Raw genomic sequence first — 17,010 nt, 5'->3', positions numbered from 1 at the left:
CTGTGCTGGGGGAGGTTTTATTGTAGATACATCCTATCTGAAAGATCTGTTTCTTTTGATGTAAACTTCCTGGGTTTATGACCCTTTGGTCAGCAGGAGGTAACACACACACACACACACACACATACACACACACACTTACATACAGTGCCTTGTCTATGTAACCAAAGGGGGGTTGCAAGGGGAGGTGCTTTGTAAACTATTGTTTGAAGATTGTCAATAAAAGGCAGCGAGAGGAGGCCACCATTGGGGTCATTGTCGTGCTGGACACAGACGAGGCCTCCCTTGCGCAAGTAATGGATCGATCGACTGTCTTGTTTTCTTCATGATGAATAAGTCTCTAGAATTAGCGGGGCTTGTGGAAACACAGACCCAACAGTTACAGCCTTTCTCCCCTCTGCTGCCGAGGCTGTTAGTCTCTCCCAAACTCAGCTACAGGACTTCCAAATGAATGAAAGCAGCAGAAGTGGCTTTACAAAGGAAAGAGGAAGAGGAGAAGAAGAGGAGAGGGAGGCCACCCTGACCATCACTCCAGCTGAAAACATCACACTTCTATTAAAGTTGGTGAGAAAATGTTGAGCAGGATGAGCTGCTGGCTAATCTGGAGGCTGTAGCAGCAGCTCACAGTCACAGTGGATTTCCACTCATGAAAAAGCTCTGGCTGCTTCATTTCTCATCTCATATCAGAGACTTTAATGCTTCACTGAAGCTGTACTGTGATGCTTCCATATTCCAGTGAGGCCTCCATAATGATTTCAGCTGTTCTGTACACACACTGTGTGCCCTGTATGGCTCAAAGTCTCTGCAGCCTGTTTTTATCTGCTATCATCAGATCTTCATCATCCTCATTCACATCCCTCACACACTCTACAGCCTCATCAGCACTGACTTCATCTTCACTGACTGATGGAGCACAACATGAAGCTGTGGAGGCTGAAACACTGTCCTGTCAAACATCTCCCCGTCACCACTCCACTTCTGTCAGCCTTTAAATGAACCCTGCTCAAGTCTGTCACTTCTGTTTGGAGCCAAAAGGAAAAACTGTTGTTCAGTCGTTTGGAAAGACAACATTTCTGAAAGCACTCAAACTTCTTCACATTTGTCTTCAGACACATCCTGAACATTTAGGAACTAAAGAAAGTTTCAAACATCAAAGACATGAAATATAGAAAAACAACAACAGCCGCAGTCAGTGAACTCACCTCAGAGTCTCCAGTCGACAGTTTGGACTCTCCAGTCCAGCACACAGAAGCTTCACACCTGAATCCTGCACCTTGTAGTTTCTACTCATGTCCAGCTCTGTCAGATGGGAGGGGTTGGACTTCAGAGCTGAGGCCACAACTTCACAGTGAGTCTCTGAGAGTAGACACTGAGTCAGTCTGTGATGATAGAAAATATAAAATGTGTTATTATAAAAGCAGAAAATCTGCATTATAAACAGAGACTGAATGTATATGAAGACAAAACAGAGTGAGGTCATAATCTGATGAATCTGCTCTTCACATCTGTGCTTCAGCTCCTCTTACTGTGTTTGACATGACACAACGATTGAGTCTCTCTCAGACCTGCAGACTTTTAATGAGAATCTTTGTTTGGCTTTAATCTGCAGATGAAGGAGGAAGATGGTGTCACATTTAGGCTTCCATAATGTCCACAGTCTGTCACTGAGATCTGATCCAGAGTCAGAGTGAAGACACACATTTGGACTGTTTCCTGTTTTGACTCCAGAACATTTTGAATGAGTTCAGCTCAGTGAAGAGTTCCAGCTGGAAAGATGATCTCTGTTTGCTACCTGCTGTCAGGTACGACTGTTCACGTCCACACGCAGGAAAAACCTGCTGACTGTTACCAAACGGAGCAGAAATCTCATCACTGGACAATAATGATGAATGAACTCAGAGCTGCTGATATCAGATCTGATTTCAGGGGAACTAAACACAGAAATGATTGGATCATTTGAGCTTTCTGAGCCATTATCTGCTGGTGTGTCGCTAGTTGGCAGAAAATGATTTGTATTCCTGTTCAGGGCTTCAGTGTTTATGAGTCCAGATCCAGGTGACAGCAAGTCAAAATGATGTTACCTGTCTGTGTCCAGCAGCAGCCTGTATTCACTTTGAATATTGTTATAACCTGACATGGATCAGTTTGTCTTTGATTGGTTTGTAAATGTCACTGTTTCCATTGGACCTGAGTGACGTACAAAGACAGAGAGGGAGAGAAAGGAGAGAGAGGATGGAGACAGCAAAGAGAGAGCAAACACAAACAGGTGAGAGTGGACAGGTGACCAAGGTCAGCAACCAATCAGAGAGCTTCTGTTTGACCCACAGTCACTGATGATGACTGCACATAACCAAGCAGTGTGTTACTCTGATATCAAATATGGATCCTGCTCTTATAATAATGATCATCAGATGATATTATTGTGTTATTTTGTAGCTGAATACGATGTTTGTGTGATTATCAGTGAAAGAAGCAGTGAGGAGGATGGAGAGAGAGAGAGGACAGAGGCTGAAGTTAGAAACACTAAAAGGATTTTTCATGGATTTCATGGATGATTTGAGTGATTTCCAGCAGGACACTTAAACATGTCAGTGGACGTCCTAAAGAACATATTCACTGATATGAAACGTGTCATTGAACAGGATTAATATCAGTGGAAACATGGTGGAAACAGCTGTGACTGCATGGATGTGACACACTTCAAATCTGTTCTCCACTCTTGGATTTGGGATCCATGGAGCTGCTGCTGAGTCTGTACAATAAAGGAATGGTGTGGAAGGTTGCAGCGTACGGACACAAACACTTTGTGGTTACAATCTGATTTTATTTTCAACATTAAACTACTAACCTACACTGATCAATGATGTTAATGATCACATCTGGACTCACCCAGCCTTTCTGCAGTTCCTCACAGCTGGAATCAGTCTCTGTCGTCCCCGCTCTGATGTGTTGTACTTCTGCAGGTCCAACTCATCCAGAACCTCCTCTGACATCTGCAGCATGAAGGCCAGAGCTGAGCACTGGATCTCAGAGAGTAACTTCTCTGACTTCAGGAACTCTTGGATCTCCTGAAATAATGAGAGGTGGTTCATCTCCATCAGACAGTGGAAGATGTTGATGCTTCTGTCAGGAGAGATTTCATCACTGTTCATCTCCTTCAGGTTGTTGATGACTCTCTGGATGGTTCCTGGACTGATCTCTGTCTGACCCAGCAGACCTACTAAGAGTCTCTGGTTGGACTCCAGACAGAGGCCATGAAGGAAGCGAACAAACAGGTCCAGGTGGCCATTTTTACTCTGGAGGGATTTATACATGGCTCTGCTCAGAAATACATCAAGTGATTGGAGATGTTTGTTATCAAAAAGACTGGTGAAAGATTCTGATTTTAGAAACATCTTCAGCACCTTTGTCTTCCTGTTGGTGTGACAGTGGAACATGTAGACAGCAGCCAGAAACTCCTGAATGCTCAGATGAACAAAGCAGTAGACTGGTTTCTGGAAGATCAAACACTCTCTTTTGAAGATCTCTGTACAAACTCCTGAGTACACCGAGGCCTCTGACACATCCAGACCACACTGCTCCAGGTCTTCTTGGTAGAACATGATGTTTCCTTTCTCCAGATGTTCAAACGCCAGCCTCCCCAGCTTCAGAAGAACTTCCCTGTCAGCCTCCGTCAGCTCCTGTGGACTCGTCTCATGTCCCTCATGGTACTTGTTCTTCTTCCTCTTTGTCTGAACCAGCAGGAAGTGTGAGTACATGTCAGTCAGGGTCTTGGGCAGTTCTCCTCTCTGCTCTGTAGTCAACATGTGCTCCAGAACTGTAGCAGTGATCCAGCAGAAGACTGGGATACTACACATGATGTGGAGGCTCCTGGATGTCTTCATGTGGGAGATGATTCTGCTGGACAGCTCTTCATCACTGAATCTCCTCCTGAAGTACTCCTCCTTCTGGGCGTCAGTGAAGCCTCGTACTTCTGTTAGCCTGTCAACACATGTAGGAGGGATCTGATTGGCTGCTGCGGGTCGGGAAGTTATCCAGACGAGAGCCGAGGGAAGCAGATTCCCCTGGATGAGGTTTGTCAGCAGCTGGCTGACTGATGACTTCTGTGTGACATCAGACAGCAGCTTCCTGTTGGTGAAATCCAATGAAAGTCTGCTTTCATCCAGGCCGTCAAAGATGAACAAAAGCTGAGAGACAGCCAGCTTCTCTGCTGTGACCTTCTGTAATGTTGGATGGAAAACATGGAGCAGCTCCAGAAGACTGTACTGCTCATCTCTGATCAGGTTCAGCTCCCTGAATGAAAGCAGAACCACCACACTGACATGTTGGTTCTCCAAGCCCTCTGCCCAGTCCAGAGTGAACTTCTGCACTGAGAAGGTTTTTCCAACACCAGCCACGCCGTTGGTCAGAACCACTCTGATGGGTCTCTGTTGGTCAGGTAAGGCTTTAAAGATGTCCTGGCACCTGATTGGAGCGTCATGGAGGGCGTCCATCTTGGAAGCTGTCTCCAGCTGCCTCACCTCATGTTGGGTATGAACCTCTTCACTCTGTCCCTCTGTGATGTAGAGCTCAGTGTAGATGGTGTTGAGGAGGGTTCTACTTCCTGTTTCATCACTTCCTTCAGTCACACGTTCACATCTCCTCCTCAGACTGATCTTATGTTCATCTAAAACCTCCTGCAGACCAACATCTGCTGAAAGAAAGAAAAACAACGAGACTAAAGAGAAAGAAAACTCTTCAATGTCTGAACAACACAAGAAGTGCAGTTTTCAGAAATGAGTCCATCAGCAGACAGATGTTCAGTCTTACTTTGTACACAGCTGCTCTGACTGGCTGTCTGCAGTCCAGCTCTGCTTCTGGATCTTTCTCCACACTGTGCAGAAGCTCTGATGGTGACACAGAAAAGTCACAGTGGAGATACTTCTGTCCACCTTTGATTAGACTCATTATAAAAAGGAAAACAAAGTTTGAACACAGTCATGTTTCCAGTTCACTGACTTACATTTATTCCATGGACACTCACTCTAACCTGAACCACAGCTACAACCCAACATTGTTGAGGCCTCATCTCCTCCTTTCCTGACTGTAGAGGTTAAATATGCAACAACCAACAAATAAAAGAATTTGGTTCATTTCAAAGAAATTCACACGGTGACCAAGTAAAGTAACCGTAGTAAAGGAGACAACATCCCGTTGATGGTGGGATTATTTGAAAGATTTGCTTTAGTCACGTCACCAAATGCAGTTGAACCACCCGTGGATCCATGTTTGACCATTCTACCACTCTGAGCTCTGCTTTTTAATCATTTTATTATTATCATCATTCATTTATTCATTCTTTGGAGGGGGGCTATTTCCTAATGCCGCCCTAATAAGCTGATGTTCAAGGGGAAATATAACAGAAACTCTTTCAGTGTTATTCATTAATAAATTAACAGATAAACTGTGAAGAAGAAAAAACTGAGATTTAAAGGAGAGAGTGAGAAACTTGATCATCCATCCTCATAATACATGTTTATCAGTATCTGCTGTGACCATACTGCAGTAATAACTACAAGTCTACATTTCTGTGACTGTTGATCAATCACAGCAGGAATCTGAGCTCATCTCTGCACACAGAGCAGCTTCAGCTCTGGGATAAACTGCTCGCTTCACGTCCTTCTCAGCTCACAGACACTCATCCTGATATTTTCCTTTAACATTTGATGGTATAATTCATCTGAGTTTACACTTTATCTGCATAAATACAGAAAAACAGACCCAAACACCAGAAACCATCAGTTTCACCATGTAGAATATATTGTTGTTTCCTTTTAATTCAGAGAAAAACTCTGATTTGGATTTTCTCTGTTCTCTTTGCCACAGCCCATCCCAGCAGCAGCTGAAGCAGCTGACTGTCACAACACTGAATAACACTTTAGGAGGAATTTCAGAGGTCAGTAAAGCTCCAGGTTCAACATCAGTTAATTAATCATAGTTCATCATAAATGTGAACCTGGCTGGCACACATGTTAATGTTAGCCATTTAAATATTAGCAGTTAGCTGAGGCCACAAGAAGAAGAGGCCCTAGAAGAACAATGGATGATAAGATTAGATTTCCAAGACTAGGCAGAGACGTGTTTTCCTTTACTGTCCTCTTACAGAGGAGGGAGCAGATACCAGACGAGGTCACGGAGGTACGGGGAGGATTCGCAGCAGACAGCAAGACTGCCACGTCCATGCGAGAGAGCGATGGCTACGATAATCTCTGTTTTTAAGATAAGATAAGAGATAAGATAAGATAGAACTTTATTAATCCCTCGGGTGGGTTCCTCTGGGAAATTCGACTTCCAAAAAGCACAGCAACGACCGAAGTTACAGTTACAGAATTGTTATATATATATATATATATATATATATATATATATATATATATAACTTGAATATATAGAATGATCTTCTGAATATATAGAATGAAACTTGAATATATAGAATGATCTTTTGAATATATAGAATGAAACTTGAATATATAGAATGAAACTTGAATATATAGAATGATCTTTTGAATATATAGAATGAAACTTGAATATATAGAATGATCTTTTGAATATATAGAATGAAACTTGAATATATAGAATGAAACTTGAATATATAGAATGATCTTCTGAATATATAGAATGAAACTTGAATATATAGAATGAAACTTGAATATATAGAATGATCTTTTGAAAATATAGAATGAAACTTGAATATATAGAATGAAACTTGAATATATAGAATGATCTTCTGAATATATAGAATGAAACTTGAATATATAGAATGAAACTTGAATATATAGAATGAAGCTTGAATATATAGAATGATCTTCTGAATATATAGAATGATCTCTTGAATATATAGAATGAAACTTGAATATATAGAATGAAACTTGAATATATAGAATGAAACTTGAATATATAGAATGAAACTTGAATATATAGAATGATCTTCTGAATATATAGAATGAAACTTGAATATATAGAATGAAACTTGAATATATAGAATGATCTTCTGAATATATAGAATGAAACTTGAATATATAGAATGAAACTTGAATATATAGAATGATCTTTTGAATATATAGAATGAAGCTTGAATATATAGAATGATCTTTTGAATATATAGAATGAAACTTGAATATATAGAATGATCTTCTGAATATATAGAATGAAACTTGAATATATAGAATGAAACTTGAATATATAGAATGATCTTTTGAATATATAGAATGAAACTTGAATATATAGAATGAAACTTGAATATATAGAATGAAACTTGAATATATAGAATGATCTTCTGAATATATAGAATGAAACTTGAATATATAGAATGAAACTTGAATATATAGAATGATCTTTTGAATATATAGAATGAAACTTGAATATATAGAATGAAACTTGAATATATAGAATGATCTTTTGAATATATAGAATGAAACTTGAATATATAGAATGAAACTTGAATATATAGAATGATCTCTTGAATATATAGAATGAAACTTGAATATATAGAATGAAACTTCAATATATAGAATGATCTTTTGAAAATATAGAATGAAACTTGAATATATAGAATGAAACTTGAATATATAGAATGATCTTCTGAATATATAGAATGAAACTTGAATATATAGAATGAAACTTGAATATATAGAATGATCTTTTGAATATATAGAATGAAGCTTGAATATATAGAATGATCTTTTGAATATATAGAATGAAGCTTGAATATATAGAATGATCTTTTGAATATATAGAATGAAACTTGAATATATAGAATGAAACTTGAATATATAGAATGAAACTTGAATATATAGAATGATCTTTTGAATATATAGAATGAAACTTGAATATATAGAATGATCTTCTGAATATATAGAATGAAACTTGAATATATAGAATGAAACTTGAATATATAGAATGATCTTCTGAATATATAGAATGAAGCTTGAATATATAGAATGAAACTTGAATATATAGAATGTATGAACCTCTTTTTTAGAGATGATGTGTTTCTGAATTCTCTGCCTTTACAAAATGGCATCAGCTGAACTATTTCAGTACTTTTTAGAGCTTGACAACTGTTTTGCGACAGCTGTTCAAATTGCAAATTTCCATAGTCCACTAGTTGTATCCTGTGGTTGTACAGTGTTCCAACATTTACTGACAACATTTGAGATATGGCCATCCAACTAAACCCCAAGTCTCGCATGTCAGTCAGCTGAGTAGCTGGTATGTTGTACCTAAAAGAGTTAGAAACAAAAGAAGAAATATGTTAATTTCTTTCTTATTTCTTGCATTCATTATCTTGTTTGCCATCTCTTGACTCTTTCAAGTGCCATACACATTATGAATGAATTTGTTTCCATTTTTATCACTTACCTTGACCTTCCTCTTTGAGATGTAGAATGATATAATGAGCCCATAACATGTGCTTCAGCTTCTGCTCGAAGTGTTAGCTCAGTTGACATCTCCATCAGTGATTGATAAATTCCCTCAAGAAGTGTGCATAATCTTCTCCCAGAAACATTTTGTTGAACATTATTCATGAGCACTAGAAATGTTGCAATAATGAAAACGTGTTCTTCAAGGTGACGTAGTATAAATTCAAATTACTTCTACCATTTGCAGTTTGAACAGCTGTCGCAAAACAGTTGTCAAGCTCTAAAAAGTACTGAAATAGTTCAGCTGATGCCATTTTGTAAAGGCAGAGAATTCAGAAACACATCATCTCTAAAAATGAGGTTCATACATTCTATATATTCAAGTTTCATTCTATATATTCAAGTTTCATTCTATATTTTCAAAAGATCATTCTATATATTCAAGTTTCATTCTATATATTCAAGAGATCATTCTATATATTCAAGTTTCATTCTATATATTCAAGTTTCATTCTATATATTCAAGTTTCATTCTATATTTTCAAAAGATCATTCTATATATTCAAGAGATCATTCTATATATTCAAGTTTCATTCTATATATTCAAGTTTCATTCTATATATTCAAGAGATCATTCTATATATTCAAGTTTCATTCTATATATTCAAGTTTCATTCTATATATTCAAGAGATCATTCTATATATTCAAGTTTCATTCTATATATTCAAGTTTCATTCTATATATTCAAGAGATCATTCTATATATTCAAGTTTCATTCTATATATTCAAGTTTCATTCTATATATTCAAGTTTCATTCTATATTTTCAAAAGATCATTCTATATATTCAAGAGATCATTCTATATATTCAAGTTTCATTCTATATATTCAAGAGATCATTCTATATATTCAAGTTTCATTCTATATATTCAAGTTTCATTCTATATATTCAAGTTTCATTCTATATATTCAAGAGATCATTCTATATATTCAAGTTTCATTCTATATATTCAAGTTTCATTCTATATATTCAAGTTTCATTCTATATTTTCAAAAGATCATTCTATATTTTCAAAAGATCATTCTATATATTCAAGTTTCATTCTATATATTCAAGAGATCATTCTATATATTCAAGTTTCATTCTATATATTCAAGTTTCATTCTATATATTCAAGTTTCATTCTATATTTTCAAAAGATCATTCTATATATTCAAGAGATCATTCTATATATTCAAGTTTCATTCTATATATTCAAGTTTCATTCTATATTTTCAAAAGATCATTCTATATATTCAAAAGATCATTCTATATATTCAAGTTTCATTCTATATATTCAAGAGATCATTCTATATATTCAGAAGATCATTCTATATATATTCAAGCTTCATTCTATATATTCAAGTTTCATTCTATATATTCAAGAGATCATTCTATATATTCAAGCTTCATTCTATATATTCAAGTTTCATTCTATATATTGAAGTTTCATTCTATATATTCAGAAGATCATTCTATATATTCAAGTTTCATTCTATATATTCAAGATTCATTCTATATATTCAAGTTTCATTCTATATTTTCAAAAGATCATTCTATATATTCAAGTTTCATTCTATATTTTCAAAAGATCATTCTATATATTCAAGTTTCATTCTATATATTCAAGTTTCATTCTATATATTCAAGTTTCATTCTATATATTCAGAAGATCATTCTATATATTCAAGTTTCATTCTATATATTCAAGTTTCATTCTATATATTCAGAAGATCATTCTATATATTCAAGTTTCATTCTATATATTCAAGTTTCATTCTATATATTCAAGTTTCATTCTATATATTCAAAAGATCATTCTATATATTCAAGTTTCATTCTATATATTCAAGTTTCATTCTATATATTCAGAAGATCATTCTATATATTCAAGTTTCATTCTATATATTCAAGTTTCATTCTATATATTCAGAAGATCATTCTATATATTCAAGCTTCATTCTATATATTCAAGTTTCATTCTATATATTCAAGTTTCATTCTATATATTCAGAAGATCATTCTATATATTCAAGTTTCATTCTATATATTCAAAAGATCATTCTATATATTCAAGTTTCATTCTATATATTCAAGTTTCATTCTATATATTCAGAAGATCATTCTATATATTCAAGTTTCATTCTATATATTCAAGTTTCATTCTATATATTCAAAAGATCATTCTATATATTCAAGTTTCATTCTATATATTCAAGTTTCATTCTATATATTCAGAAGATCATTCTATATATTCAAGTTTCATTCTATATATTCAAGTTTCATTCTATATATTCAAGTTTCATTCTATATATTCAAAAGATCATTCTATATATTCAAGTTTCATTCTATATATTCAAGTTTCATTCTATATATTCAGAAGATCATTCTATATATTCAAGTTTCATTCTATATATTCAAGTTTCATTCTATATATTCAAGTTTCATTCTATATATTCAGAAGATCATTCTATATATTCAAGTTTCATTCTATATATTCAAAAGATCATTCTATATATTCAAGTTTCATTCTATATATTCAAGTTTCATTCTATATATTCACGTTTCATTCTATATATTCAAAAGATCATTCTATATATTCAAGCTTCATTCTATATATTCAAAAGATCATTCTATATATTCAAGTTTCATTCTATATATTCAAGTTTCATTCTATATATTCAAAAGATCATTCTATATATTCAAGTTTCATTCTATATATTCAAGTTTCATTCTATATATTCAGACTTTGGTTGGAATATATATATATATATATATATATATATATATATACATACACACACACACACACACACATATATAAATACAGAGACAAATATAAATAAAATATACAAAGGGGATAAATAGAATAAATAGGAATAAAAAATAAAATAAAAATACAATGTCTCCCTATATAATGTTGTACAGCCCATGTGAGGGTTATCCTCTCTGCGAACCAGATGCTTGATTTCACACAGAGGTCCACCAACTGAATTTGATCAGTTATGGAACGATTTACCTCGACAGGCTCCTTCACTCGCTGCTTTTAAACCTCCTTTAAAACACACTTTTACTCCCTGACCTTTGACCCAGTGTGACATGTTGACTCACTACCTCAGACAGCTTAAAAATAGTCTTTTTGTTTTTTGGTGCTGCCTAAAAGAACCGTGAAATATCTGTCCTATATACAGTCATGTTCATATATTTTTGTGCTACATCAGGAAACTCAAAAACATAGTTTTTAATATTTTAATCCTTATTTTTAAAACTTTTTTTGTCATTTTTCTGAATAACACTTTAGGAGGAACGTCTTGATGCATTCTCAATCATCCAGGAAAGTAAATCTCCAAAAGTTGATTCTCTTCATCTGGACGTAGCGTAAATGTGTCCCAGCTGGACTTTTGTCAAAGCTGGAAAGGCTCCTAAAGAAAGTTCCAGTCGATCCAGGAGAGAAGGACAACCGCTGCCTAAGAGAAAACCTGTAGCTATCCCATATGTGTCAGGAGTGTCGGAGCAGCTGAGTCGCATTTTTTCTAAACACTGGGTCTCTGTGGCTTTTAAACCCCAAAACACGCTGCGCCAAAAACTGGTCCACCCCAAGGATCGGGTCCCCCGACACAAACAGAGTAACATAGTGTACGCTGTTAAGTGCAGGACGATTGGCAGGATTTATACATCGGGGAAACCAAACAACCTCTGGCTACAACACAGAAGAGCCACCTCGTCAGGCCAGGACTCTGCAGTCTATTTACACCTACAGGCCAGTGGACACTCTTTCAATGATGAGGATGTAACATCCCGGACAGGGAGGAACGCTGGTTTGAAGGCGGAGTCAAGGAGGCCATTTACGTGAAAAGGGAAAGACCATCTCTGAATTGAGGAGGGGGCCTAAGGGTACATCTGTCACCATCTTACATGCTGTGATTGCAGCCATTCCCCAACTCTCTGTGAATGGTACTCATGACCATTGATCAGTGGTTGTTGATCAATGGTCATGAGAATTGCATAATTAAGATTAAGGAACTGACCTCACAGCCCATTGTTCCTTCAGTGGGCAGGTTTCAGTCATCATGCAAATGTCCTGTTTATAAGATTGAATCCTGCAGTCAGCTGAGACTGAAGGAGTCACCTGGATGAGAGACGAAATGTTTCTCCCACAAAACGCTACGTCCAGATGAACTGAATCAACTTTTGGAGAAAGAAGTTGAATCAGTATTTCAGCTTTAAGAGGGTATTTTAACACAAACATCAGTCCTTCTACTTAAGTATGTTTGACACTTTGTTTACACCTAAATTAACTTTACTGTTAACGAGTTTTCATGTTTCTGTAATCCACCAGTGTGCTCATGCTTTTTTAAGTGAAAACATATTTTTAATGATCAAATATAATTATGTTTGTTATTTGTGGAGTTTAAATGTCCTTGACAGAGACAGATGATGATCATTATCCTGCACTGTGCTCTCAGGTTTGGTCGAGCTAGCACAAAGAATGGCTATGTTGAACTTCCTCCTGGGATCTACACTAAGAAGTGAGTCCAACATTAGCAGGGTCTCTTTCCTTTATCTGGATTCACTTTAGCATTCACAGTCACGTGAAGCTTGTTATTAACTCGATAAGTCAACCCAGGGTTTCAGCTGAGCGCTCACATGAAACATGGCAGCATCTGATCAATCATATTCATGGAGACGTGTATCAGCAACAGAGCAGCTGAGTTTGCAGAAGGAAGTCAAACTAAACCACAGGAACAATATGAGGAGATTACACACATAATAAAATACTAGCAGTAACACAGCTGCTGCAGACAAATCAGTCGTGTGATCGTGTGTGAGAGGAGAAGGACTGTAAAGGAGTTTGGTGTTAAAAGCTCTGTATGAATGTGGGAGACTTTGAAGGGCTTTAAAAAGGCCAATATAAAATAAAAGGCAGCAAAACTGCTGAGTGTGAAAGTCACCAGACTTATCAGACCTCTGTGATTAAGACCTGTAAGAACACCTATTTGTACTTGTTGGCATTATATCAAACACACACGTATATTAAGCCTTTGTTTGAACTCTGGTTGAATTTGTTACTTTCAGACTGTGAAACATCACAGAGGCTGCAGCTGCAGATCTTTTATTCACCTGGAAATTTACTTTAAATGTTAGATGGAAAATGTATTGCTCAGTTTAACCAAAGTAAGAACAATAATCCATAAACATTCATAAAGACAAACATCTCCCAGAACATTGAGCTGCTGAAGTGTCACTGAAGGGAAAAACTATTTGTCCTCCTCCATCCAGCAACACCTGAAACACCTGAGTGGAAGCTCCTCCCTACACTGTGTTTGAAGCAAAGCACAAAGGAGACACCTGCTGGAGCAGCTGGAGTCCTACAGACACTCAGCCTCTTCACTACACAAACACCTCCTACAACATCCACTCTTTCCACTCTGACTGCTGTGTTTGTGGAAACACTCCAACACACACCGCTTCACATACCAACATAGAAATGTGTGAAAAAGAGCTGAGCTGATATTAAACATGAGGATTTATTCAAAAATACAGAGTCAGGAACAACATCTAGACACACATTACCTCTCAGCAGCAGAAGAACAGCCTTTAAAGTAAACACCAACATCCTTCGACACGTTGCTCTTTAAGGAAACACAGCTGGGTTCAGGTCCAGGAGATTCTGGCCTCTTATTGATCCTAAAAGAAAAACAATAAATGTCACAGCTTCATGAGACAGGAAGGAAAAACTGGAAATATTAAATTAAAGACATGATGAACAATCTCATAAAAATAATGTACTTACTCTTTGTCACATAACAGTCTTTTGTTAAATTTTACAACAACACCCTTCGACATGTTGCTCTTTAAGGAAACACAGCTGGGTTCAGGTCCAGGCTCTGGATTAGTTTCAGGGTTATGTCCAGCTGAGCCTGGTACGCCCCACAGCTCTGGGCTTTAAAACAACACACACAGAGGTATGAGTGTGAATAATGATGGAGCAGTGATGTGAGTGCTGAGCTGTGACATGGAGAAGAGTCATGGACAGTTAGAGATGGTCATCTCACCTCTGAGCTTTGGTCTGGCTCTCATGTTCCCCACACAGAGTGCTTTTAGAGGGAGGGACTCCCTCCTCTCTGTCCTCACACTGATCCATGCTGCTCAGTTCACATCAGCTCACACACACTTTCTACCTTCACCTGCAGAGGAAACATTCATGTGCACATCAACTGAGAGCTGCAGAGGTCGTGTCTGATGTGTTGGACTAACATCCTTCTGAGACGCAGCTTTCATCAGTTCACTACAAAAAGTGTCACAGAGCCCAGTTCAGCCTCCAAATCCTCCATTACTGTAGTCCTACAAAGCAGCAGGTCAAACATGGCTGCAGAGAGCAGCTTTATGTCAGTAACCATGTCCAGGACCGAGCTGACTGCTTACAGAGTTCATACTCTAACTGCTAGCTGCTCTGCTAGCTAAGCTAACTCAGTAACAGTGACTCTGACAGCAGTTACTGTGGAACAGCGGCCGAGCTCAGGACACATTCAGTGTGTTTAGTCTGAGTCCTGGACTCTGATTCAATGGATTCAATCCAGCTCAGAGTTTCATGTGTTCATCAGAATAAAATACATGTACTAATATAACAGAAGTAATGCTCTGAATGCAGGACTGTAATGGAGGATAAATAAGGTTTTTACAGCCTGAAAGAAACATTCAGTTCATATATTTGTAGACAGTGAAGCAGTTTTTAATACTGCAGCTGTTTCCTTCACCTGTGTGTGTGTGAGCCACACCTTCATGTGCTGCTTTAGAAATATGTGGTCTGACTGCTCAGACTGAGTCTAGGAGGAAAGTTCACACGCTGGAGAAAGTTTTGTTCCTAACTTTGTCAGAGTTCGGCTCCAAAGACAAAGAAGACGGAGCTCACAGTCTGTAGATGGTCCTCAGTGTGTGTGTGAAGCCAAGAGAGCACACAGGAGTGTGTTTATGTCAGCAAATCAGTGTGTGTGAAGAGTCTGAGGGAGTGTGTGAATGAGACTAAACACTGAAACCAACAGTCCAAGAAAAGCGTCTGGACTTCTTTAAGTTTAACTTAAAGAAGTCCAGACGCTTTTCTTTTTGTCTCCATAATGTCTCCATAATGCTGCAATGTTATCTGCCCCAGAAACACTGTGCAGAAGCTCTGATGGTGACACAGAAAAGTCACAGTGGAGATACTTCTGTCCACCTTTGATTAGACTCATTATAAAAAGGAAACAAAGTTTGAACACAGTCATGTTTCCAGTTCACTGACTTACATTTATTCCATGGACACTCACTCTAACCTGAACCACAGCTACAACCCAACATTGTTGAGGCCTCATCTCCTCCTTTCCTGACTGTAGAGGTTAAATATGCAACAACCGACAAATAAAAGAATTTGGTTCATTTCAAAGAAATTCACACGGTGACCAAGTAAAGTAACCGTAGTAAAGGAGACAACATCCCGTTGATGGTGGGATTATTTGAAAGATTTGCTTTGGTCACGTCACCAAATGCAGTTGAACCACCCGTGGATCCATGTTTGACCATTCTACCACTCTGAGCTCTGCTTTTGAATCATTTTATTATTATCATCATTCATTTATTCATTCTTTGGAGGGGGGCTATTTCCTAATGCCGCCCTAATAAGCTGATGTTCAAGGGGAAATATAACAGAAACTCTTTCAGTGTTATTCATTAATAAATTAACAGATAAACTGTGAAGAAGAAACAAACTGAGATTTAAAGGAGAGAGTGAGAAACTTGATCATCCATCCTCATAATACATGTTTATCAGTATCTGCTGTGACCATACTGCAGTAATAACTACAAGTCTACATTTCTGTGACTGTTGATCAATCACAGCAGGAATCTGAGCTCATCTCTGCACACAGAGCAGCTTCAGCTCTGGGATAAACTGCTCGCTTCACGTCCTTCTCAGCTCACAGACACTCATCCTGATATTTTCCTTTAACATTTGATGGTATAATTCATCAGAGTTTACACTTTATCTGCATAAATACAGAAAAACAGACCCAAACACCAGAAACCATCAGTTTCACGTTCAACGGGAAGTGGCTCAAACGTCACAGGTTCATAACGTCACCCTGAACTCCACTCACGGAGTTTCTGTCGCCATTGTAGTTTTTAAAGTCCCGTGATAAAGGCGGGTCTTTCTGTGAATCCGCACGCTCATTGGCTAATAGCTCGAGATTGACACATCGTTATCCAATGAGCGTGCGGGAACTTCCGACATAAAGTTGTTTCCTTTGAAAAACCAAAGTCTGATTATTTTTGCCTCCACTGACGGAGCCTGTTGTTCCCGCCACAGAGACACAGTAATGTCAGAGCGGTGTTAACACTCACCCTGCCTCAGCACAGCTCTCACTCTCCTCCTGCTCTCTCACACTAAACGGAGGCTCAGCTAAACTCACTTCCTCTCTACTTACAGGAAACCAGCGCTCAGAGGAGCCGACCGGCCTCACATTTCACCCACAGACACGAACAGCGTGGAATTATTTTATGTCATAAGAAGAAACATATTCATGTTAACACTCACCT

General features: G+C 37.3%; 1 protein-coding gene across 1 annotated transcript; it reads right to left on the bottom strand.

The window, feature by feature from the left end:
- Positions 1-1,198: 1,198 nt before the first annotated feature.
- Positions 1,199-14,624, bottom strand: LOC146676620 (protein NLRC3-like). The gene is made up of 6 exons (XM_085402116.1): positions 14,499-14,624; positions 14,237-14,386; positions 14,017-14,130; positions 4,810-4,886; positions 2,890-4,693; positions 1,199-1,379 (listed from the first exon to the last, which is right to left on the bottom strand). Exons 1-6 carry the CDS (start codon positions 14,585-14,587, stop codon positions 1,199-1,201), a joined length of 2,415 nt encoding a protein of 804 aa, XP_085258242.1. The 5' UTR covers positions 14,588-14,624.
- Between the last annotated feature and the right edge of the window lie 2,386 nt (positions 14,625-17,010).

This window comes from Rhamphochromis longiceps, linkage group LG3 (genome assembly GCF_057381845.1).
Source record: "Rhamphochromis longiceps isolate RC_006_pf linkage group LG3, R_longiceps_female_GT1.1, whole genome shotgun sequence".
In the NCBI taxonomy this organism is placed as follows: domain Eukaryota; kingdom Metazoa; phylum Chordata; class Actinopteri; order Cichliformes; family Cichlidae; genus Rhamphochromis; species Rhamphochromis longiceps.
The sequence above is the reverse complement of the archived record's forward strand: the minus strand, read 5'-3'. Positions and strand labels throughout refer to the sequence as shown.